General features: G+C 44.6%; 1 protein-coding gene across 2 annotated transcripts in view; it reads left to right on the top strand.

Moving 5' to 3' along the window:
• Window positions 1-9,515: 9,515 nt before the first annotated feature.
• The window catches only part of LOC121878688 (G protein-activated inward rectifier potassium channel 3-like), an 87,969-nt gene continuing 71,644 nt past the window's right edge, over window positions 9,516-25,840 (top strand). The window contains exons 1-2 of one of the 2 annotated variants that reach the window (XM_042385035.1): window positions 9,516-9,582; window positions 22,863-23,555. In XM_042385035.1, the coding sequence (XP_042240969.1) occupies window positions 23,344-23,555 (212 nt within the window). In that variant the 5' untranslated portion in view covers window positions 9,516-9,582; window positions 22,863-23,343. Of the gene's footprint in view, window positions 9,583-22,803; window positions 23,556-25,840 lie in introns of those variants that run through there. The other variant, XM_042385036.1, reaches the window with a different exon arrangement.

The raw sequence follows: 25,840 nt of genomic DNA, 5'->3' as shown, positions 1-25,840 counted from the left end.
TCACCCTTTTATAATGTTTGTCTGTTTGTTTTATTGTATGTTTCGTTTTGTGTTGTTTGAGTGTTTTTTTGTGTTTTTCGTTTCATAAATGTTTTGTGTCTTTTACTGTACCACTTATTTTAATATATATATAATGCTTATTTACACTGACTATGTGTGTGTACAGTGTCGTAGTAATAGTATGGTGACTTAAAAGGGGGGGGATTTGTAGTGTCGGAGGAAAGGTATGGTGGTTTACGGTGTCGGAGGGGTGGTATGGTGTCTTAGAGAGGGGGTTATGGTGTCGGGGAAGGTATGGTGGTTTAGAGAAGGTGTTATGGTGTCAGGGGAAGATTATGATGTTTTTAGAGAGGGTTATGGTGTCGGGGAAAGGTATGGTGGCTTAGAGGGTTGTAGTGTCAGAAGGTATGGTGTTTTAGAGAGGGGTTATGGTGTCGGGGAAGGTATGGTGTCTTAGAGGGGTTATGGTGTCGGGGAAAGGTATGGTGTCTTAGAGGGGTTATGGTGCCGGGGAAGGTATGGTGAAAGCTTAGAGAGAGTTATAGTGTCGGGGAAGGTATGGTGTCTTAGAGAAGGGTTTGTGGTGCATCAAGGCCCAGGTGTTATGGTGTCTCGGTGGTCATATACTACACGCGACTGAGATTGGACAACAAGAACGACGATATTTGGCAAGGTGTCAGGCAGCTCTCTCTCTCTCTCTCTCTCTCTCTCTCTCTCTCTCTCTCTCTCTCTTGCTATCATCTCCACCTTTAATTAATATTGATCCCAGCAGGTGGGTCGCTATTTACTTTTTTCCATACCTTAACCACCTGGCATCTCAGGGTGGTGTGGTGGAGAGAGAGAGAGAGACTATAACTAGACCAGGTGAAAGGACTCGGCTGTATCTTAGTGTGTGTGTGTGTGGGGGGGGGCCACTAACAACCTGCCTACCTGGGGGGGGGCTACACACTCAACACACTGTTATTACCTTCCCATGTAAACAACTCCACCTTTGTTAATAACGGATTCATTAAAAACCTCCATATAACGGACTTCTCTCTCCATATAATCCGTTAAATGGAGGGGGAGGGGAGGGGGTCACATACTGATCCCCTCGATATAATGGATTTTCATCTCTTTATAGTGAGTATGTGTGTTAGTGAATACATATATACACACACACACACACACACACACACACACACAGCGACAAGACACCATTAATTAAACACAAGGATGACAAACATTGTTCAAGAGGTTGCTTCTTTTATACCCCACAACACGATACTGGCTGAGGTATTGTTTGATCATGTACACGTCCTCCTGTTTGTCTGTCTGTCTGTCTATCTATCCATCTGTCCATTTGTCTAAACTATCCATCATCCGTCCGTCCGTCATTTTATCTATTATAAATTCGTCTGTCTGTCTGTCTGTCCGTTCGTTTTTAATTTCAGGGCATCAAGATATTTGTGTCATTATTTACATTAAACTAGGTGATGCTCCTTTGTTATATAAGTCCCGTGATAAAAAAACAAAAGCCTTCTATTCCCCGGTGATGCTCTTTTGTTATATAAGTCCCGTGATAATATAGCAAAAGCCTTCTATTCCCCGGTGATGCTCCTTTGTTATATAAGTCCCGTGATAAAAAAACAAAAGCCTTCTATTCCCCTGCATTATCTACAAAAGTTCTTATTGCTCTTGGTAGATTTTGTTTTTGTTTTAAGTACAAAAGTTGGTAGTATGTGTGACTTTTATTTGTTCTGAAGATTTGGTCTGTATTTGTTTTGTTGTTGTTGTGAGTTAGGGGTTTAGTTCCGATGTATTTAAAAGTTCTTCCTGACAAAGTTGGGTTCTTTGTTGGATGCTCTCTCTCTCTCTCTCTCTCTCTCTCTCTCTCTCTCTCGTGTATTATTGTAGTTGCGTTATGTGTTTTTGTTCTGCATGTGTATATTTTAGTTGTGAATTATTGCTAATGTGTAGTTTGTGTGTTTTTTGTATATGTGTATGTATGTGTGTGTGTGTTGTGTTGTGTGTGTACGCGTGTTTTGGCTGTCTGTGCGTGTCAGGTAAATTCCTCGTGTCGTGAGGTAACAGCCAGGGATTTAGTACCATTTTCTCCCTGGTTGTTTTTCCACCAATAACAAGTCGAGACATTTATAACCCAAGTCACCCTCCTACAAGGTGATCCCTGTGCACCTGTCTTGATGAAACCGTATAATTGGCCCTTGTTATACCTTTTTTTTTTTACGAGGATTAGCCCACCCGGGCACAGGTCACTGACCCACATCGGGGCCTGGGGGGCGAAAATATAATAATAATAATAATAATAATAATAATAATAAAAATAATAATAATAATAATAATAATAATAATAATAATAATAATAATAATAATAATAATAATAATAATTCATATTAAATAAAATTTATAATAAAAAATATGAAAATAAAATAATAAATTAATAATAATACTAATAATAATAAATAAATACAAAAAACTAAACAAAATATATATAAAGTGAGAAACAATATATGTATGTTGTGTTGTCAAAGTAAGAGAAACAATTGAGACCCTGCAATTGTGTGTAAATGAGGCAGAAAGTCAGATCAGCAACCTGGGACTTGGTCACAATTTTCGTGATGCCATATGGCAGCAGGGTCTACCATTAGACAACACATTACGCTTCCAGTATCTTCCCAAGCGGCAGTACCTCCCTGTTTGGTAGCTGCCTACTACCTAATATTAGAAGTTGATACCATACCTAATATTTACTGTAGGTCGATCAAAATATATAATAATGTATATATAAAACAAATAAGAAATATATTATCAATTAACATAGGTGCAGAGGGACTTTTCGATCGCCCTATATATATAACGCTTTACAGTCTTAAGACACACATAAGTCAGTACACTGTTTACACTGTGACTCAGGAACACCATTTTAGTGTCCCTGTGAAGAATCGACTGTAGTGTATACCTTAAGGAGACTTTCTAAGGGGTGACTGCAGGAATACAAGCGAGATACAGTAGTGGTCGCTGTATCCAACCTCCAACGTGAGTCCTGTATCTGTAGAGGGTTACTGTAGGTCTAGGAATTTAGTGGGTTACAGTATAGTGTTTTTTCTGGACCTGTGGTGAAGGTATACAGGCCTAATTGTTATGTGTTTTTTTTTTTTTTTTACAAACAAGAAGCAAAAACATCTATATACATATCCTCATAAGGGTTGACATCTAAGTACGAGGTAACAAAACATTAATTGGGGTCTAATCTTACCTGGTGCCGTCATCATCACTAACACCAGGTGAAGGAGGTCAACAACAACACCCTGCAACTGAGACCACCAACACGGTCCTCCTCCTTCCCCTCCTCCTCCTCCTCCTCCTTTCTCTCTTCCTGCTGGGGTTCTTGTTTATCTGCCGGGGTGAGTTCTCTGCTGCCTGACGTCATCTCTCTGTGTGATGTTTTGGTATGTGTGTGTGTGTGTGTGTGTGTGTGTTGGGGATAGGTGTTTGTATGAGAGAGAGAGAGAGAGAGAGAGAGAGAGAGAGAGAGAGAGAGAGAGAGAGGTCGTACGTGTGTGTGTGTAACAGAAAGAAAGAAAGAAAGAAAGAAGGAAATGGGTTTTACATGTGTGAGAGAGAAGGGGGACGGAGAAGAATAGGAGGAGGAGGAAGAGGGGACTAGGGAGGTGAGTACGTTGAGTCAGGGTGACGGCGGACGAATACAATCATCATAGCTAGTGGGTCATCACCTGGCGAGTCCATGGCCCAGTTTATCAAATATTAGTCCCTCTCTATACTCCACTACTGGGCTCAAGGCTCATTCAGGGTCCGTTAGGAGACCATGGGTGCGACATTACTTGGTATTGGTAGTGTGTAGAACAAACCAAAGCTTGATAATATCTGAGTAGGTAGTAGGCAGCTACCAAACAGGGAGGTACTGCCGCTTGGGAAGATACTGGAAGCATAATGTGTTGTCTAATGGTAGACCCTGCTGCCATATGACATCACGAAAATTGTGACCAAGTCCCAGGTTGCTGATCTGACTTATTGCCTTACACACAATTGCAGGGTCTCAATATTTTTCTTTAACAACACAACATATATATTTTTTTTATCTTTCAATTTCTGCGTTTATTTTTGGTCCCCCCCCCCTCCCCCTCCCCCTTCCCCTTCCCCAGGCCTCGATGTCGGTCGGTGACCTGTGCCTGGGTGGGTTAATTCATGCAAGGCAAAAAATAAATAATAAAATCTTGGTACCTAAATACCCTTACTTCAGCTCAGTGGTATCATAGAAAATGGATAAATTATCGACGTAAACTAAATATTGAAACCTTGGTTATAAATAGGTGGTGGTGAATCATACACGTGGTTAGAGGGTGTCAGAGGGAGGTGGTTATCAGGTCTATCTGGGTTGACCTCTCGGGTGATGGCCAAACATTACCTCTCATCGACCTCTACTCCATCATGACCTGGTGATGGTGGCGCCGACGGTAATAGTGGTGGTGGTGGTCTGACGATTACAGTGCACTTTACTGACCACAACTACTGCAGCTGACCGTGGCCACGCTGACTTCCTCTTTATCTCACTAAACCTCTCTTCCTCCACCCCTTCCCCTTCTTCCCCCCACCACCTCCCCTCATCTTCCCCCCACCACCTCCCCTCATCTTCCCCCCACCACCTCCCCTCCTTTTTTCCTCCACTACCTCCCATCATCTTTTTCCCCCACCACCTCCCCTCATCTCCCCCACCACCTCCCTCATCTCCCCCACCACCTCCCCTCATCTCCCCCCCACCACCTCCCTCATCTCCCCCCCCATCCCCTACCTGGCCCCCAAGCCCCCTCCCCCTGGCATAAAAACATAATTTCACCCTGGCAACAGTTTCATCGACACACACACACACACACACACATTCGAACATCAAATTTATCTGTGAAATTAATCATTACTAATTTATCAGTGGTGTGTGTAAGAGGTTGTCGCAAGGTAGTGGGAGACTCGTTTAATTTACACTGTTGTTGTTGTTACATTTAAGTGTGTGTGTGTGTGTGTGTGTGTGTGAGAGAGGAGCGTGAGGAGCACATCAAGAATAGCCCCCCCAGCTTATTTCAATTGATGATTAAGCTCCCCAACAGTAACCTAACCTAACCTAACCACAAGTCATAGTTATACACCGTGACGACTTCAGATAACCTCCTCGTACTCCAGGTGTAGTGAGGACAGACAGTGTAGGCATCTCAGGTAGAAGAGTTATTGATCTACCTACCAGGGGTCAAAGGTCAAGTAGACGCCACAGGTCAGGGGGGGGGGGAAGGATGAATAACGTATGACCTCCTGCTCTCAGAGGCTACACAGAGTTACATAATTTAAACTGGAAAGTAAGTGTGTGTGTGTGTGTGTGTGTGTGTGTGTGTGTGTGTGTGTGTGAAAACTCGGGGCCAATAATTTATTACCTTGGGTGACCCTTTGTGACCTTGAGTGACTCTCTCTGACCCCATGTGAGAGAAGATGACCTTCGGTGACCCTGTGTTGACCCCAGATGACGCCCGTGTGTTGTGTGCCTCAGTGATAACCTAACATATAAGACCAATTAAGAGACGTATGTGTGTGTGTGTGTGTGTGTGTGTGTGTAGGAGACTCTTGTTGTCATTTACACCTGATAAGAGCCAAGGTGAGATACAGTTTTCTCTTGTTTAATTCATTTTTTTTTGTTTTCTGTTGTTGGGGTGAAGGAACGTGACCCACATAGAGGCGTAAATGATGATGTTACGACAATTGAACAAAGGAATCAGGTGTATAAACTCATTACACTTTCAATAACCAACAACAACATTGAGATTACAGTACAGATAAGTGTAATAAGCAGTATACTCTGATGATCCTAATTATGTAACGTTAGTAGCGAGCGATTATCGGATATTACGATAATCGATAATTTGATTTTATTTTTGTCATCTTACCCCTTCGTCTAGACTCTAGCTTACTGTGCAGTTAACTAAAATTTCATCTTTCTAGCTTTTTCAGTGTTCTTTAAAAGCTACAATTTAGTTTTCACGTTTATTCGTATATTTCTTCATTTAGAGTTAGACGATTTATTTACCAATATTTCTTAAACGCGATGATAATTTTTACCATAGTCCCCCCCCCCTTCCCCTAAACGTCTCATAAAGAATGGACGTGGTCTCCTCTCACTCCTTCCTCCTCTCTTCACGCAGCCATCGTCATGCACTCACCCACCTATTCTCTCTTTAATTTCTTTCATACTACTTCTAACGATATCAAATAATTCCCTGTTGTGTTCTAGTACTAAATCACACCTTGAAGTCTTTTACATCACGGTAACAGTGTCTTAAAACCCCCCGGGGCTGTATATATCAAAGCTCTCAACTCACAGAAAACGAGCGAGACCTGCTTGTTGACATCCAGCCAAGGGCGTACGCTGCTGGCTAGTGTGTTATAGTACTGACTGTACCAGCATAACTTCCGGGCTGTACATGGTCTATACACCGTTTATACACGTCTTGTTCATGATTAGTTTTAACATTTTTCATTCTTAACCTGAGAAATTTACGAGTTTTTTGTTAATAATAGGATTTAATATAAGATTTCTTTTTCATTTAAAATCATCGCTGTTTTTTTTTTAAGTCGAGCTAAATTCTTGCGAAATCACCTTTGTGTGTGTGTGTGTGTGTGTGTGTGTACCCCACACTCACCTGTACCCCCCACATACTCACCTGCCCAACATAATTCTCTGCGTTCCTCGTTTTGGTTGGCGCCAGACAGTACACAGCTCCCAGTTTGTCACAAAGCCTTGGCTCCTTAAATTCTTAACTCATTTATCGCCTCTTCCTTGTATCTTATGACCGTCTTAACGCTTCCTAAACCTTGTAAATATAGTCTAGATGTCGTTTCTTTTTACAGATACAAATGTTAAAACCTCTAAGATTATATTAGTGTACTCTTTTCATTTATGGTTTTCTATTCATGTTAATACTTTATGAAATATACTAGAATATATCTCCCGCTAATATACTGAAGGAATTACACGAGTTCGTCAATGTTTATTTAGTATCAACGTTTAAAACTTATTATTATACTTGAGAATATATCCCTGTTATATCTGAATGATCAAACCTTGTGCTGTACTGTAGTTAGTTGATGATACAGCACATTTGCCTTCCCCACCACACGCACATACACACACACACACTACTCATCGCTGCAAGGCACCCTGGACAGGCTACAGGCATGGACTACGGAGAACAAGGTCACCATCAACCACACCAAAACCGTAGTCATGCACATCAATACCGCCACCACTCCAGTGCAAGCCCCAGCAGTCGCAGTGGGTGCCCATCCTCTCCAGCTGGTGCAGTCTGCCAAACTCCTGGGTGTAACTATAGACAACAAACTGGACTGGAAGGCCCATGTAAATAACACAGTCAAATGCAGCCTCGTACCGACTCTACATGCTACGACGACTCAGGTCACTTGGGACACCCACGCCAGAGCAAAGGACTATCTACAACGCCTTTATTCTCCCCAAACTAGCGTATGCGTCACCAGCCTGGTCGTCTTCTCTCAACTCCACCCAACAACGTTGGCTAGAGAAGGTACAGAAAAGGGCTTGCAGAATCATGCTCGGCGCAGACTACTCCGGCTACAACAACGCTCTCTCCTCCCTGGAAATGCCATCCCTCAGTGACCTCCACCACCAAGCACTAGCAAGGTTTGGCAGGGGACTACTGTACCATCCTCGTCATCGCCACCTCCTGTCACCGGCAGTCCACCACCCACCTCGCGCAGTCCGCCACTACAACAAAATTCAGCCCATAAGAGCCCTCACCGATAGATATAAGAATAGCACCATCCCATCTATTGTTAAAATAACAAACAACTCCTGATTTATGTACTGTACAGCCCTGTAAATGTATTCAATGCATATTATATCATTGTCTAAATCAAATGTAAGTCTGTATATTTTCAGTCACCGGCTGCAACGCTATTAATAAACCTTTTATTTTGATTTATTATTATTGTTACACACACACACTCACACACTCACCTGTACCCCCACACACTCACTCACTCACCTGTACCCCCACACACTCACCTGCCCACCCTCACACACTCACCTGCCCACCCTCACACACTCACCTCTGCCTCTATACGACTAAGGTGGGGAGATTACGAGTCAATGCACCTCACCCAGTACCGATATCACCAACTTTGAAACAGTAAAATTTGGAAGAAAAATAGATTGAAATTTTTTTATTTTTACGGGAGTCAACCAACAATTTAGGTGTGGCCGATGTAAGCCTTGGATTTAATTAAATTGAATGCAAGTTAACCTAATTTTAACATAAATTGAATTGGACGAAGTTAAATGTTAGTTTAGACGTAATAATTCAATTTAACACATCTCACTCTTCATTAGGGATAAATTTCGCGTTAGATTTTTATGTTAAATTTAATTAGACTTGAGAGAGTGAGTTAGGAAAATAATTAAACCCAGTCACTTACCCATCCATAAATACCAACTACAATGACCTGTTCCTCGTAGACAACAACTATGGCTTATGAGACAGATATGTTTGTGTGTAGGCATCCAGGCGTTTAGAGCCAAGAATGGTATTATTTTCCTTCCTTGCTGCAGCACCCCGAGGTCACTATCACCACATGTGCCAATACCAATATGCGGCTGGTATTATGGGTATAGAGGTCAAGCACATCTGGTATGGAGAATGGTATACAAGCACAGGGAGGTATGGTATTATTATGAAGGTACCAATAAGTAGTGAATAAATACCATAAGATCGGTGGCTTTAGAAAGGGAAGATAAAAGAGGAAGAAATGAGGAAGATGATGTTGACGAAAAGGAAGAATATAAGGAAGAGAGAAGGGAGATGATGAGGATGAAGAGGAAGGAGAAAGGAAGAATAGATAAATTGAAAAAAAAGGAAGAAGGAAGAGGAAAAAGATGTACAAAAAGAAGGAAGAAGAAGAAGAAGAAAGAAGTAGGTGAGGAGAAGGAAGAGGAACACCAGTAGCAACAGTACCAGGTGTGAGGGCCAGAATTACTAGTGTGTTTGAGTACATACCTGCCTCTCTCTCTCTCTCTCTCTCTCTCTCTCTCTCTCTCTCTCTCTCTCTCTCTCTCTCTCTCTCTCTCTCTCTCTCTCTCTCTCTCTCTCTCTCTCTCTCCTCCCCAATACCTGGTCAACCTCATTTAAGGTATTAGGGACATAAACTATATGTCCCCATCCGTCCCTAAGCTTCCCCACACCACTACCCCCCAACCCCTAACCCCTACTCTACCACACCACTACCCCACCACACCACCACTACCATCACCATGCCACCTCCACACCACCCCTCCTCTCCACCACCACCACTTCCCCTACCCCCAGCTCCATGCCATCTTGCCCACCCCTCCGTCTACACTACTGCTTCCCCACCCCCACAGGTCCACTCCACACTGCCCACGCCCACACTCGCGCCACCAATTAGCAGCTGGGGCGGTGTCAGTGTGTCAGTTGTTTGTGGAACTTCCTCAAGTGACCCCGGGGTAGATGGACGATGCAAGACCGGCCACAAGTGAGTTCGAGTACCCACCCCCCCTTCTGTGTTTACCTGAAGGAGGCCATCACACCTGAAGGAGGCCATCACACCTGAAGGAAACATTACTCGCTAGAAAGAATTGTTAATCAGTGTTTACTCAAGAAAGGTATTGATTAAAAGATGGTGTAGATAATAAAGAAAATTACTGATAAGAGATAAGAAAGATGTGATTCAGAGATAGTGAAGATAATAAGAAAATAACCAGAGAATTATTTACGATTTTGATAAGAAAATAGTGGAATTGATAAGAAAAAATACTTGGAGAATTACTTAGGATATGATAGAAAGATAACGAAGAGGAAAATAAAAAAAAGAAATAAATTAGTGTGTTTGTTAAGGAATAAATAAAATATGTTGTGTGATAGTGAAGTACTTGTTAGTGAAAGCATCGTGGCAGTGATTCAGTTAGTGTATTAAAGCCACAGCAGTGATTATTTTTTTTAGCAGTGTAGTGACGTCTTAGATCTAACAGTGAAAATAACGCGTTTTTAGTGAATTCTCGGTTAAGACGAATTAATTATCTGTGAAAATGACGATATTCTGTGGGGGTTTTTTTAATTATGAGTGAAGTTGAATAAATCTTCAGTGAAAATTGAATAAGTTGCGTGTAAACAAATAAATTCTTGGTGAAAATTACGATTCTGTGAAAAGACAAAAAATTCTCAGTGAAAAAGATCACTTATATATAAATTCTTGAGATGTTGGCATTTAATAGGTAGGTGCGTAAATACTTGTCAAATTCTCTACATTAGAATTACTTCACTAGACTGTAGTAGTTAACTCACTTGTTGTCTCTTGGATATATGTGGGAATTAAGTCGAGAATTTACGGTCTTCTTATCTACTCTAGAGAATTGAGAATTTTTTTTCATTTATGTCTCAGAATTTTTTTTAGTTTTAAGTGAAATGTAGGATTTTTTTTTCTAGATTTTGGAATTTACTGCAACTCGTCGACTTTCTGTTTATGTACGACTATTGTGTGGTCATGTACGACTATTGTCTGACCATGTACGACTATTGTGTGACCATGTACGACTGTTGTGTGGTCATGTACGACTATTGTGTGACCATGTACGACTGTTGTGTGGTCATGTACGACTATTGTGTGGTCATGTACGACTATTGTGTGGTCATGTACGACTATTGTGTGACATGTACGATTGTGTGGTCATGTACGACTATTGTGTGACATGTACGACTGTTGTGTGGTCATGTACGACTATTGTGTGGTCATGTACGACTATTGTGTGGTCATGTACGACTATTGTGTGGTCATGTACGTCTATTGTGTGGTCATGTACGACTATTGTGTGGTCATGTACGACTATTGTGTGGTCATGTACGACTATTGTGTGGTCATGTACGACTATTGTGTGACCATATACGTCTATTGTGTGGTCATATACGACTATTTTGTCCATGTACGACTATTGTGTGGTTATGTACTATTGTGTGGTCATGTACGACTATTGTGTGGTCATGTACGACTATTGTGTGGTCATGTACGTCTGTTGTGTGGTCATGTACGACTATTGTGTGGTCATGTACGACTATTGTGTGACCCAACGACTATTGTGTGACCATGTACGACTGTTGTGTGGTCATGTACGACTATTTTGTCCATGTACGACTATTGTGTGACCATATACGTCTATTGTGTGGTCATATACGACTATTTTGTCCATGTACGACTATTGTGTGGTCATGTACGACTATTGTGTGGTCATGTACGACTATTGTGTGGTCATGTACGACTATTGTGTGGTCATGTAATGACTATTGTGTGACCATGTACGACTATTGTGTGGTCATGTACGACTATTGTGTGGTCATGTACGACTATTGTGTGACCATGTACGATTTAAGTTTCTTAGGCATTTCCGACCTAAATTCTGATCATGTACGACCTAGTTCTCATCATCTACAACCCTCTCTCTCCTCATGCAACGACCCAGTTTCACACATTATCCCAAATTTACGATACTTAGAGGGTCGTATTTCCTTAATCTCCTCCTCCTCCTCAGTATTCTCTTCTTTCCTCCTCCTCCTCCCTCCTCCCCCTCTTCCTCATACCTCCTCCTCCTCCCTCTTCCTCCTACTCCTCCTCCTCAGTATTCCTCCCTCTCCTCCTCCTCCTCCTCCTCCTCCTCCTTCATTGTACGACCATCATTTAAGTCGTACAATATATCCCAGGGTCCGTATTGACTCGGGGATTACTGAAATGTCTCTGCCTCACCCACTTTCCTACCCTCCCTCCCTCACCTCCCCCACCTATCCCCTCAGCTCCCTCACCTCCCCTATTCTCCCCACTCCACCCTTCCCTCCACCACCCACCCACCCCACCCACCCACCCTACCCACCCACCCCCACCTCTACCCACCCACCCACCCCACCCTCTTACCCACCCACCCACCTCACCCCTCTACTCCACCCACCTACCCCACCCCCACCTACCCACCCACCCACCCCCCCACCCACCACCCCACCTCCACCCACCCACCCACCCTACCCCCCTCCTTACCTACCCACCTACCCCACCCCTCTTACCTACCCACCCACCCCACCCCACTCACCCACCCACCCCACCCCCTCCACCCACCCACCCACCCTCACCCCTCTTACCCACCCACCTACCCTACCCCTCTTACCCACCCACCCACCCCACCCCTCTTACCTACCCACCCACCCCACCCCTCTTACTCCACCCACCTACCCCACCTCCACTCCACCCAACTACCCTACCCCTCCACTCCACCCACCTACCCTACCCCTCCTTACCCACCCACCCACCCCACCCCTCTTACCCACCCACCTACCCCACCCCCTTACTCCACCACCCACCCCCACCCCTCCTTACCCACCCACCTACCCCACCCCTCTTACCTACCCACCTACCCTACCCCTCTTACCTACCCACCCACCCCTCTACCCACCCACCTACCCTCCCACCCCTTACTCCACCCACCTACACCCTCACCCCTCTACCCACCCACCTACCCCACCCCCTTACCTACCCACCTACCCCACCTCTTACCTACCCACCTACCCCACCCCTCTTACCTACCCACCTACCCCTACCCCTCTACCCACCCACCCCCACCCCTCTTACTCCACCCACCCACCCCACCCCTCTACCCACCCACACCTACCCCACCCCTCTTACCTACCCACCTACCCCACCCCTCTTACCACCCACCACCCCACCCCCTCTACCACCCACCTACCCCACCCCTCTTACCTACCCACCCACCCTACCCCTACCTGTCCTCCTGCCCTCATCCCCTACCCTACCTACGCTCACCCCCATTCTCACCCCCACCTCACCCCTTACTCCTCCTCACCTACCTCATCCCTACTCCTCCTCACCCACCCTCACCCCCTTACCTCCTCACCTACCTCACCCCCTACCTCCTCACATACCTCACCCCTACCCTCCTCACCTACCCCTCACCCTTACCTCCTCACCCACCCTCACCCCTTACCTCCTCACCCACCTCATTCCCTTACCTCCTCACCTACCCTCACCCCTTACCTCCTCACCTACCCTCACCCCCTTACCTCTTCACCTACCTCACCCCTACTCCCCACCCCTACCTCACCCCTACCTCCTCACCCACCTCACCCCCACCTCCTCACCCACCCTCACCCCCCTTACCTCGTCACCCACCACCCCCCACCTCGTCACCCACCCTCACCCCCACCTTCACCTACCCCTCACCCCTTACCTCGTCACCTACCCTCACCCCCTTACCTCGCCACCCACCCTCACCCCCTACCTGTCACCTACCCTCACCCCCTTACCTCCTCACCTACCTCACCCCTACCCTCACCTACCCTCACCCCTAACCTCCTCAGGTGTAAGGGCCACTCCAGCACACCTGTTGACTGAGGGCGGCTCCCAGCAGACAGGTGACCGTCCCTCAGGTAAACCATCACCCAACACCTGCTCATGATGGTCATACACCTTCCCAGCTCCTCCTCCTCCCTCTATTTCCTCTTCTTCCTTTCCTTCCCCTTCCTCTTCTTCCCCCGCTCCTCCCTCCTCCCTCCTCTTCCACTCCTCCCCTCCTCTCCCTTACCCTTATTTCCCTCTACCAGGCTCTCTCTCTCTCTCTCTCTCTCTCTCTCTCTCTCTCTCTCTCTCTCTCTTCCCCTCCTCCTACCCTCTTCCCTGTCCTTTCTCTTATCTATGTTCCCCTCCCTTCTCTCTCTCTTTCTCCCATCTTTTACTTCTTTCTTTTACCTATTATTTTCTTTCTATTCCTCTTCTCTCCCTCCTCTCGTCCCTCCTCTCCCTCCTTCTTCCCTACCTCTCTTTACACCTTCATCACATCATTAATTCAGGCTCTCGTTTGACTAGTATTTTGGTGTTCGTCTGGCCAATATATTTTAGTCTCGTTTGATTATTATTATTATTATTATTATTGTCGTTGTTTAGTCTCTCATTTGACTAACATCTTTGCCCTTAGTCTAATTATATTCTATTGCTTTTAAAGTATAGATCCTCAATTGACTCATATATACGACTAAGTTTTTTAACACGGGCTCTCATCTGACTCCTTGACTGGTTGACCTTCAGGCTCCCAAGGTGGAGTGAATGAGGTTTATTATGGTCGTCATCCATCTGTCTGCCTGTCTGTCATAAGTTAATTGAATCACCATAGCTGGGGTATTGGGCCAGGTTAAGACAGAGTGGTTTGTTGTGGTCTAATTAAGGTTTCCATGACGACCGGCCTGCCATCTAGCGGCCGCAGGAGTAATGAGCGATGTAAACAATGCGATATTCTTTTTGTATTGTTCATTGTTGACCCTAACCTACCCTACCCTAACCTAACTTACCCTAACCTAACCTATCCTAACCTACCCTACCCTAACTACCTCCCTACCCCACCCCTACACTACCTAACTTATCCTACCCTACCCTAATAACTCCCACCCACCCTACCCTAACTTAACCAACCCTACCCTACTCCTAACCTAACCTGCCCTACCCTAACTTAACCTACCCTACCCTAACTTAACCTACCCCTACCTAACTGAACCTATCCTACCTTAACTTAACCTACCCTAACTTACAACCTACCCTACCCTACCCTAACCTAACCTACCCTACCCTAACTTAACTAACCTAACCTACCCTACCCTACCCCTACCTTACCCCTACCCTACCTACCTACCTACCCTAACTTAACTTAACCTAACCTACCCTACCTACCCTAACTAAACATAACTCTCATATAATTATAAGCACTACGGTAATGATTCCAGACAAGAGAATCTCATTAACTGTTAACTGTATCATAGACCTATGTTATTATGGTTGAGTTAGTTATGGTTAGCAGGTTGTATAGGTTATGGTTAGGTTAGGGGTTGTGAGGAAAGACGAGGAAAGGTGGAAGGTGAGGTGATGATAGCTGAGGAATGGCTAGAATAGAGATCACACACACACACACACACACACACACACACACACACACACACACCACATTTATATCACCCAAGAATATAATATTTTTAAACCGAGATGATTCGAAGCTTCATCCGGATAAGACCAAGAAAACATGGGACACTGAGCGAAAGATTACGGACAGTAGAGTGCAGGAGAGGGCGGTACTGACCAAAGTCTATCGTAGGGTGAGCGATCTGCAATGGACAGTGTGGTCTGTATGTCTTCGGGTCATGAGTGGAGTGATGACGGCCATGAGTGGGTTGTATTTAACTTATAAAAGGGGTTTGGTGGAGGTGGGGAGGGGGGGGTGCAGGAGGAGGGGCAGTGACGTTAGGGAGGTGTGGCACTTGTAGGTGGGGTGAGTGTCAACCTCAGTGCCAAGATACATACTTACATGTGTGTGTGTGTGTGTGTGTGTGTTATGTATGTATGTGTGTGTCTGTGTATATGTATGTATGTATGTATGTATGTATGTATGTGTGCGTGAGTGTGTATGCAATGTTACACACATTTACACATACTCAAGCACCCATGCATGTTCCTGTACACACGCACACACACCTCTCCATCTCCCGTGTTGCTGAGTCTGTCCACCAGATGACTCCACATGTACAGTGTTTTCTTATTTACATTGCCAGGCTGGACCACCGCCGGCTCCCCACCCGAGCAAAGACCACAATTTTGAGACATACTGACAGACAATCCTTAAGAAAATACATCTGTTTATTCCATTAATGTATTTTGTGACGTGTATAATTCTTTCTCTGTTTTATTCATTCATGTATGATTGTATAGTGAGTGTATGGCTCAGTATTGTATTAGAGGTTTGTGTGTTTATGCTTTAAGGTCTGGTGACACGAGATGCGATTATCTTGGTGCTGTTTGGTGGGGAGTTATGATTCGTCGTGTGTGGTAGAGGGAACGTGTGGTGGTAGAGGGAACGTGTGGTGGTAGATGGAACGTGTGGTGGTAGATGGAACGTGTGGTACCGAAATGGGAACGTGTGGTGGTAGAGACTAGTGGTACCAGAGAAGGATGTGGTGGTAAGGAGGGAACGTGTGGTGGTAAAGAACGTGGTGGTAAAGGCGTGTGGTACCAGAGAAGGATGTGGTGGTAAGGAGGGAACGTGTGGTGGTAAAGGGAACGTGTGGTGGTAAAGGGGAACGTGTGGTGGTAGAGGGACACGTGGTGGTAGAGGGAACGTGTGGTACCAGAGAAGGATGTGGTGGTAAGGAGGGAACGTGTGGTGGTAAAGGGAACGTGTGGTGGTAGAGGGAACGTGTGGTACCAGAAGGATGTGGTGGTAAGGAGGGAACGTGTGGTGGTAAAGAACGTGTGGTGGTAGATGGAACGTGTGGTACCAGATGGAATGTGTGGTGGTAAGGTAGGGAACGTGTGGTGGTAAAGGGAACGTGTGGTGGTAGAGAACGTGTGGTACCAGAGAAGGATGTGGTGGTAAGGGGAAACGATGTGGTGGTAAAGGGAACGTGTGGTGGTAGATGGAACGTGTGTATAAGAGAAGGATGTGGTGGTAAGGAGGGAACGTGTGGTGGTAGAGGAACGTGTGGTGGTAGAGGGAACGTGTGGTGGTAGAGGGAACGTGTGGTGGGTAGGGAACGTATGGTGATAGGAGGGAACGTGTGGCGGTTGAGGGAACGTGTGGTGGTAAGGAACTAAGGATGAACGTGTGTGGTAGTAAAAGACGTGGTGATATAGAGAACGAACAGGCAGACATAAAACGAAATAATGATAAACCCACGTCATGGACAGACAGACAGACAGACAGACAGAGTGACAGACAGACAGACAAACAGATAGACAGCTGACCTCAAGTAGAGTAGGGTAGGGTAGGAGGAGGAGGAGGAGGGGGGGTTGGCTTGGGCTGATGGGGGTGAGTCAAGCAGGTGACAGGTGTTTAACCCTTGAGCACTTTATCATGGTGACTGAGGTGAGGAGGGACAGGTGAAGTGAGGGGAAGGAAGGGGGTGGAGGTGGGTAGGTGAGGGAAAGAAGGGAAGTTTACCTGTTTCAAGGACAAAATTCTCTGAACACTCTTGGCATTACCTGTGGGTCATCTATATGTAAATTAAGAGTAATTAAAGATTCAACACAATATATTCTCTTGATTTTTGTTTTACCTTATATTTGTGTATATTTTATTTGTTTTTATTTTGAGTTTATTTATAAAAAAAAGTAATATTGTTTTTTATACCCAAATAACATCTATCATAAAAAAAGTCCAGCGAATTTGGGCTACAATTGTAATATTAATTTCTAACATAACCTAACCCCAGTTAGTATGAGGGTGATTATTCTTCAAGTGAAATAAGCTCCGTTGGGGTTAATCTTTAGATGATGCGAATTTTATCCACCAGAACTTTTATCCACCAGAACTTTTATCCGCCTTTGTAATTAAAGATGGTTAAAGTATAGGCAAATTTGTACCCTCTTGAGTTATTTTTCATCATTATATTGTCGATATGGTTGGGTGGTGACTGTGTGGTTGTGTGGTTATCTCATTTCTTGGTTGAGGTAATTAGTTCATCCACGGTCTAAATGGCATATCACCTCTTCTGCTGCTTCACGAGATTCAGATTCATGTACCCGATGAATCCGAAACAGAATAATGCATTAGTGTCTTCTGCTTCGGGTTCACGAGTCTGAATCTCAGGGTTCGTGAAGCAGTAGAATGAGGCGACATGACTCTTTCACCGTGGCTATACATATTCATTTTGTCTATATGTGTATGGGGTTAAAGACCATAGTTGTATACACTATTTTATATTATTTTTTTTATTCACGTCATGAATATCGTGTATAGGAAACTCTCTATAATGTTTAATGCACTTTTGGATTGCCTATGACTGCCTATAACTGGTATATTAACTCCTGGATCACCTATGGCTGCCTGTAACTGGTATATTAACTCCTGGATCGCCTATGGCTGCCTGTAACTGGTATATTAACTCCTGGATCGCCTATGGCTGCCTATAACTAATATATTAACTCCTGGATCACCTATGGCTGCCTGTAACTGGTATATTAACTCCTGGATCACCTATGGCTGCCTATAACTGATATATTAACTCCCGGATTGCCTATGACTGCCTATAACTGGTATATTAACTCCTGGATCACCTATGGCTGCCTGTAACTGGTATATTAACTCCTGGATTACCTATGGCTGCCTGTAACTGGTATATTAACTCCTGGATCACCTATGGCTGCCTATAACTGGTATATTAACTCCTGGATCACCTATGGCTGCCTATAACTGGTATATTAACTCCTGGATCGCCTATGGCTGCCTATAACTGATATATTAACTCCTGGATCACCTATGGCTGCCTGTAACTGGTATATTAACTCCTGGATCGCCTATGGCTGCCTATAACTGATATATTAACTCCTGGATCACCTATGGCTGCCTATAACTGATATATTAACTCCTGGATTACCTATGGCTGCCTATAACTGATATATTAACTCCTGGATCACCTATGGCTGCCTATAACTGATATATTAACTCCTGGATTACCTATGGCTGCCTATAACTGATATATTAACTCCTGGATTACCTATGGCTGCCTATAACTGGTATATTAACTCCTGGATCGCCTATGGCTGCCCGTAACTGGTATATTAACTCCTGGATCACCTATGGCTGCCTATAACTGGTATATTAACTCCTGGATTACCTATGGCTGCCTATAACTGGATATATTAACTCCCGGATTACCTATGGCTGCCTATAACTGGTATATTAACTCCTGGATCGCCTATGGCTGCCTATAACTGATATATATTAACTCCCGGATTACCTATGGCTGCCTATAACTGGTATATATAACTCCGGATCACCTATGGCTGCCTATAACTGATATATTAACTCCCGGATACCTATGGCCGCCTATAACTGGTATATATTAACCTGATCGCCTATGGCCGCCTATAACCGGTATATTAATCCCGGATCGCCTTTGGCTGCCTGTAACTGGTATATTAACCCTGGACGCCCCATGGCCGCTTGTGGTAACTGGTATATATGTTAACCTGGATCACCTATGGCCGCCTATAACTGAGCATATTAACCTCCTGGATCACCTATGGCTGCCTATAACTGGTATATGGTTAATCCCTGGACGCCCATGGCCGCCTATAACCGGTATATTAATCCCTGGATCGCCTTTGGCTGCCCGGTAACTGGTATACACTCCTGGATCAATCGCGGCTGCTTGTAACCGGTATATTAACCCTGGATCACCATGGCTGCCTGTAACCGGTATATTAACTCCTGGATCACCTATGGCTGCCTGTAACCGGTATATTAACCCTGATCGCCCATGGCTGCTTGTAACCGGTATATTAACTCCTGGATCACCTATGGCTGCCTGTAACTGGTATATTAACTCCTGGATCGCCTATGGCTGCCTGTAACTGGTATATTAACTCCTGGATCACCTATGGCTGCCTATAACTGGTATATTAACTCCTGGATCACCTATGGCTGCCTGTAACTGGTATATTAACTCCTGGATCGCCTATGGCTGCCTGTAACTGGTATATTAACTCCTGGATCACCTATGATTGCCTGTAACTGGTATATTAACTCCTGGATCACCTATGGCTGCCTGTAACTGGTATATTAACTCCTGGATCGCCTATGGCTGCCTGTAACTGGTATATTAACTCCTGGATCACCTATGGCTGCCTATAACTGGTATATTAACTCCTGGATCAACTATAACTGCCTGTAACTGGTCGATAGGTCGTTATGAAATTGAAGGGACACGTTGACTAATAAGGAACGTGTAAACATTAAAGACTCGTTCACGATCAATGGAGGATAAATACATTAATTCTTAAGTGTATTAATATATTTTCTCACCCTTTAATAATACGTAATATAGTAATAACATGTAGCTTTTAATAGTATTGAAAACAAATATGGAAATATAAATACAATTTGCATTTTTTTTTTCAATTTCATACGTCATCGCCCATTGGTTTACATATCCTCGACGGTTTTTATACCCGTTATAACCGCCACAACGGTTTTAACGGTTGTAACTGTCCCCTGAGCCTTCTGTCCTAACTACCCTATGGTATAAAGCGGTGTGTGCTGTATAACGGAGGTGTGATGGTCATTATACAAGAAGTTATTATTGATTAGAGTGGCAGCTGTATGACTCCGTAGTGCCAACAGGGAAGAGAGGTGCCATTCGTGTGTATTTTGAGCAGGCAGCGCTACCAGTGTTCAGTGAGCGTTTTGAGCAGGCAGCGCTACCAGTGTTCAGTGAGGGTTTTGAGCAGGCAGCGCTACCAGTGTTCAGTGAGCGTTTTGAACAGGCAGCGCTACCAGTGTTCAGTGAGGGTGTTGAGCAGGCAGCGCTACCAGTGTTCAGTGAGGGTGTTGAGCAGGCAGCGCTACCAGTGTTCAGTGAGGGTGTTGAGCAGGCAGAGCTACCAGTGTTCAGTGAGCGTTTTGAGCAGGCAGCGCTACCAGTGTTCAGTGAGCGTTTTGAGCAGGCAGCGCTACCAGTGTTCAGTGAGGGTGTTGAGCAGGCAGCGCTACCAGTGTTCAGTGAGGGTGTTACGGCTTCGACTTGAACATCGTCTTAACCTCGAGGAAGTGTGACATACAATGTGGTAGGTGACATAAGTGACAAGAGGGTCGAGTAGTAGCGTCGAGTGTCAGTGTTAGGAGTATGCTAGTAGTACTTCTTGACGCACTGAACCTCGAGTGTCAGGTGTGTGTGTGTGTGTGTGCGTGTGTGTGTGTGATTCCTGCCTGTCACTTGTTGCCTAAAAATTGGTCAAGAGTCAAATGCTTTTATCTGTGTACTGTTTTCTTTTTTTGGCTATTTAATCATCGCTAAATGGCAAAACAAACAAGTTAAAAATAATTACGATGAAATGAATAGATTTTTCTGATGGGGGAAATAATTATGGATGATTAAATTTATTTCTGGCGTGGAAAAAAAATAGTGACCAATTGAATAAATTCTTCGTCTTTGAGAAAATTGATACATATATAACTATATTGTCTTTGTTGTTTAAAGGAAGGAAGTAAAAGTGAGTAGAGTTTAAATCCAACCCGAACGGACTTGACCCGACCCAACCCAACCCAACCAAACCCAACCCAGACCAACCAAACCCAACCCAGACCAACCAAACCCAACCCAGACCAACCAAACCCAACCCAACCCAACCCAGACCAACCAAACCCAACCCAGACCAACCAAACCCAACCAAACCAAACCTAACTTAACCCAAACAGATAAAAATAAAAAGAAGGAAAAAATAACAGACAAAAGTTAAATAAAGATGAATGAAAATAATAGAGATAAACATAGACTCATATTAATAAATATTACATCATTTTTAAAACTAATTCCACCTCAACTTTTTGGTCATTACTGTTTGTGTTTTTTTTTTAATTATTGGTTCCTGTTTTTTTCGTTTTTTATTTACTATTTCTTTTATTTCTTTTTTCTTTAGTGTTTTTGTTTTTCTTTGTTTATCGTTTAGTTATCTTTCTCTTGTTTCCTCATATTTTTCTTCCTGCTGTTCTTCCTTTCTCTTCCTCCTGCTTGCTCGTTCACTTACCCCTCCTCCTCCTCCTTCTTCTTCTTCCTCTTTCTCCTTCTCCTCTGCCTCGTTCTATCTCTTCTTCCCCCTCCATCTCCCTCCCCTCTTCCATATCCCACATAAGAAAAAACACACAAACAAACAAACACAAACAAACAAACACAAGGGGACAAGATATGAAAACAAAAACAGAATGTCATAAACACTCGTGTCCATCACAACTTGTCGGGGACCTGGTCTAACCCGACACCCGAGGCTTCTGTCGGTGTTTGACGTGGCGGACACCTTTCGTAAACTGTGCCCGAGGGGGAGGGGGGTTAGGGGGTGGGAGGAGGAAGACGACGAAGATAAAAACATGTCCTGACAACTAATAATAACAATGACGAAAATAATAATAACGATAATAACAGTAATAACAATAATAACAATAATAACAATAATATTAGTAATGATAATAGTCTTACTACTACTACTACTATTTTTTTAACGTAGCCTCCAGCCTCCCCCAATAGCCACACCTTCGCCGCCATTTTATTACCTTAATATTAAATATCCTAATACAAGAGTAGTTATCCTATCTGTGTTGAATTAGTTGAGCCGCAGATCTATGGGGCATTCAGTGACTACTACTACTACTAATAATAATAATAATAACAACATTGCTTTGTTTACTAATATTTACTGTATGTTTTTATTCATCATCACTGTCGTCTCCTTGTGTTGATGTTATCGTTTTCTGTTGCGTATCGAGGAATGGTAGATAGGGGTAACTTCTTTGTTCTCTCTCTCTCTCTCTCTCTCTCTCTCTATGGCCCTCAAGAGACACAGAGATATACTGTACTGTATTACACCTGACAAGCACCATTTTATCGAAGCATTTGTCACTTGTTGGGGTAAGGGAGGAGGGGAGGATGAGGAGGGGGTATGAGGCGTGGTGTGAGGAGGGGGGATGAGGCGTTGTGTGATGTGATGTTATGTTAAGGGGGGGGAGAGATATAGATTTTCAACGTCATAATAGAATTTCTTTGTCGAAGGTATTTAAGTAGATAAACGACATTGATAAGTAAATACTGTGGTTTGGGGCTTTGAGGTAAGGTTAGGTAAGAGAAGTGAGTTAACAGCTATTCTCCTTATTACTATTTGTGTATTTTGTTCTTATAGTTGATATAAGGAACTAATCAGTAAATATTCTCCAACTCTAACTATCGTGTGGACAGTGGCAGGTTGTTGAGGATCGCTGGAGGGTCTTGAGACGTGACTACTATCGAAGACGACCCAAGTGGTGGTGGTCGTTGTGGGGGATGGGGGACTATGGTGTGATGTTTCGTGATGGAGTGATAACAGTGTAGTGATCTTTCTGGGTGTGGTTGGCGGCCCTTAGTAGAACGAGTGATCTGTGACCCTCGAGGAAGAAGAATATGAGGACGAGATGTGGCTGTTGAGAGTGTGTGACCCTTGGAGGATGAGGTCTTAGAGGGCTGGAGGCCGTACAAGAGCTGAGGTCTTCACACGTTGCGGCCGTCAGTGTTGTGTGTCACGTGAAGAGTCCTTTAGTGCCTTGAGGAACTCCCTACCTTGGAGTTCCCGTGTCCAGGACCTTCCGTGTTCAGGAATTCCCGTGTCCAGAAACTCTCGTGTTCAGGAGTTCCCGTATTCAGGAGTTCCCTTGTTCAGGAGCTCTCGTGTCCAGAAGCTCCCATGTCCAGGAACTCCGCGTCTAGAGGTATGCCGCACGTCGTGGTGAGGATGGAGGTGAACGGCCAGGACCTGAACTCCTCCCCGGCGTCACCAACCCCGCCGAAGGTCAAAAGCTTGAGCACCAGCAGCGAAGACGACGAGGAGAGTCGGGTCGGCTTCAGCCTTCTCGACCCCATCAAGCTGTCACTATGTCAGGAGCAGATGTCCGATGAGTAAGTCTGACCGAGTCCTCCTTCAGGTCCTCCTCCAGGTAAGTATTAACGTTAGAAGTACAAAGATTCGTACTCAACCTTCAGCAAGCCAAGGGAGAGACACCTAAGATACAGAGGCTCTTGAGGCTACAGTTAAGTGAGTCTTAAGAACAGTGGAGTCTTCTAGTCGCTGGCTGTAGTAACACGATGATGATGATATGTTTTTGTTGTCATGAAGAAGGCGTTAACGGAGACAAACTCAGGGTACTTAAGTGTTTAATATGTAATAAGTTGTCGACTGTTATATTGTATCAACTGAAGTGAGGGAGGTAGATACTTATAAGGTGTCTGTCTGTCTGTCTGTCTAAGCGAACATTACCCAACTTCCTCTGACGTCAACTACGAATATTATCAAATGAACACACACAAAAAAAAATACTTCCACTTTAACAATTGTATTTTACATTAATGACACAACGCTCGATATCCCACCAATCAAAACACAGAGTGGCAGTAAAGATAATAGTGAAGGGGAATGTAAAATGAGTTAGATAAATACTTAAGCTCTGTTCTTGCGTCAGAGTCAATGATGTGGAAGGATTGTGGAGGCATGTGTGTGTGTGTGTGTGTGTTTGAGAGACAGACAGACAGAAAAGAGTAAGTGTGAGATAAAGAGAGAGGGTGAAGAGAATGACAGAGAGAGAGGAGAGAGAAGATAGTGACAGAGAGAGAGAGGAGGGAATGAAAGATGTAAATAGTACAGAGGAGGAAGAGAATAAACAGGGTCTTAGGAGAGAGGAGAAACGCTCAAGTCTAATTAAAGGAAAAGCGGTAAGAAGCGGTGTTATGGTGAGGCAGGGGAGATGATGAGAGAGAGAGAGAGAGAGAGAGAGAGAGAGAGAGAGAGAGAGGATGAAGAGAAGGAGAGAGGAGGGAAGGAAGGGAGAGACAGACAGGTAGGAGAGAGACAGAATGAAGGTCTGCTGACGTAATGGTGACTTATCTCCACTTGGCAGAGAGATAATTTACCTGTCTTAATTAATATTGACGTAACAGGTGAGAGAGTCGACCTACACTGCCGTCCATGAGGAAATAAAATATAAACTTAAGATCGGGATTATTTGTGTGATGGACGACTACCCACAACCCTATAACCCTAACCTATAACCCTAACCTATAACCCTAACCTGACCCTAACCTAACCTAAACCCTATAACTTAACCTAACCTTACTTCACCTTACAACACCTAACCTGACCTCCCCATATCCCGACCCATTTCTCTCCGTGCCCCGAACTGCCTCTCCTCCCTCTCCCCCACCCCCACCCCTCTCTCCCCACCCTCCTCCTCCTTCCAAACTTGTAACTTCGTCACTCTTCCTCCCCCCCCATCTCCTACCCACATCTATAACCTCTACCCTTTCCCACTTTCCCCCTCTTCTTCCCCTCCTGCTACCCCCCCCCTTGCCCATGGGTGCCAGGTATGGGCTTGGCGCCAACATCTCGCTGACGTAGTAAAGGCCGAGCCTCCCGGACCGCCGCTGCTGTGCCTCGTGGTCGTCCTCCGGCGGTCGTCAGGAGGTCGTCAAGCTTTCCGTCTCGTCTTCGGTTTCCCGCGTTTTCTTCTTGTTTACATATTGTTGGCGCGCGGGTGATTTTTGCGCCAGTTGCCTCGGGCCTAATGGCGGCTTCCGGCCTTATGAACCGGTTCCAGCAGGCTCTTAGGCGTAGGCGTCTGCGCAAGACCTTCACCCCCATGGAGGAGAAGAGGTATGTTGATCACCGGGCGTCAGTTTGAAGTGTTTTATATAGGAGTGACAGTGAGCTCGAGTAGTAGTGTGTGTGTGAACGTCTGGTGGGGTGGGCATGAACACGCTGAAGGGTAGTGGGATCCGTGAAGTGGGGACCGTGGAGGGAAGGGAAACCAGTGAAGTGTTGCAGTGAAAAAACTTCGACTCTAAACATGTGAGTGAAAAGTATTAGCATAGATGAAAAATGTGTTCTACCTTCTGAACTAAATGAACAAGAAGAGGCAGTGAAAGGCTCCTCAACCTACTGTATGTATTTCCTGAAGATGATATGACAAACAGGTTCTTCTCCTCTGGGTACTGTGAGTCAGATGAGAATGAAGGTATTGGTACAGTGACATCTACTCTTGGGCTACAGTGAACCATTGTATTGTGTTACCAGGGGGACACCATCAAGTATAGTTCTATGGTGGGATAGTTATAGTCGCTAGAGGGAAGACTATACCATGGGTGTAATTGATGTTGATGTTGTGATAATTGATGTAATGTTGACGACGATG

This window comes from Homarus americanus, unplaced genomic scaffold (genome assembly GCF_018991925.1).
Source record: "Homarus americanus isolate GMGI-L3 unplaced genomic scaffold, GMGI_Hamer_2.0 scaffold23518, whole genome shotgun sequence".
Lineage (NCBI taxonomy): Eukaryota > Metazoa > Arthropoda > Malacostraca > Decapoda > Nephropidae > Homarus > Homarus americanus.
The sequence above is the reverse complement of the archived record's forward strand: the minus strand, read 5'-3'. Positions and strand labels throughout refer to the sequence as shown.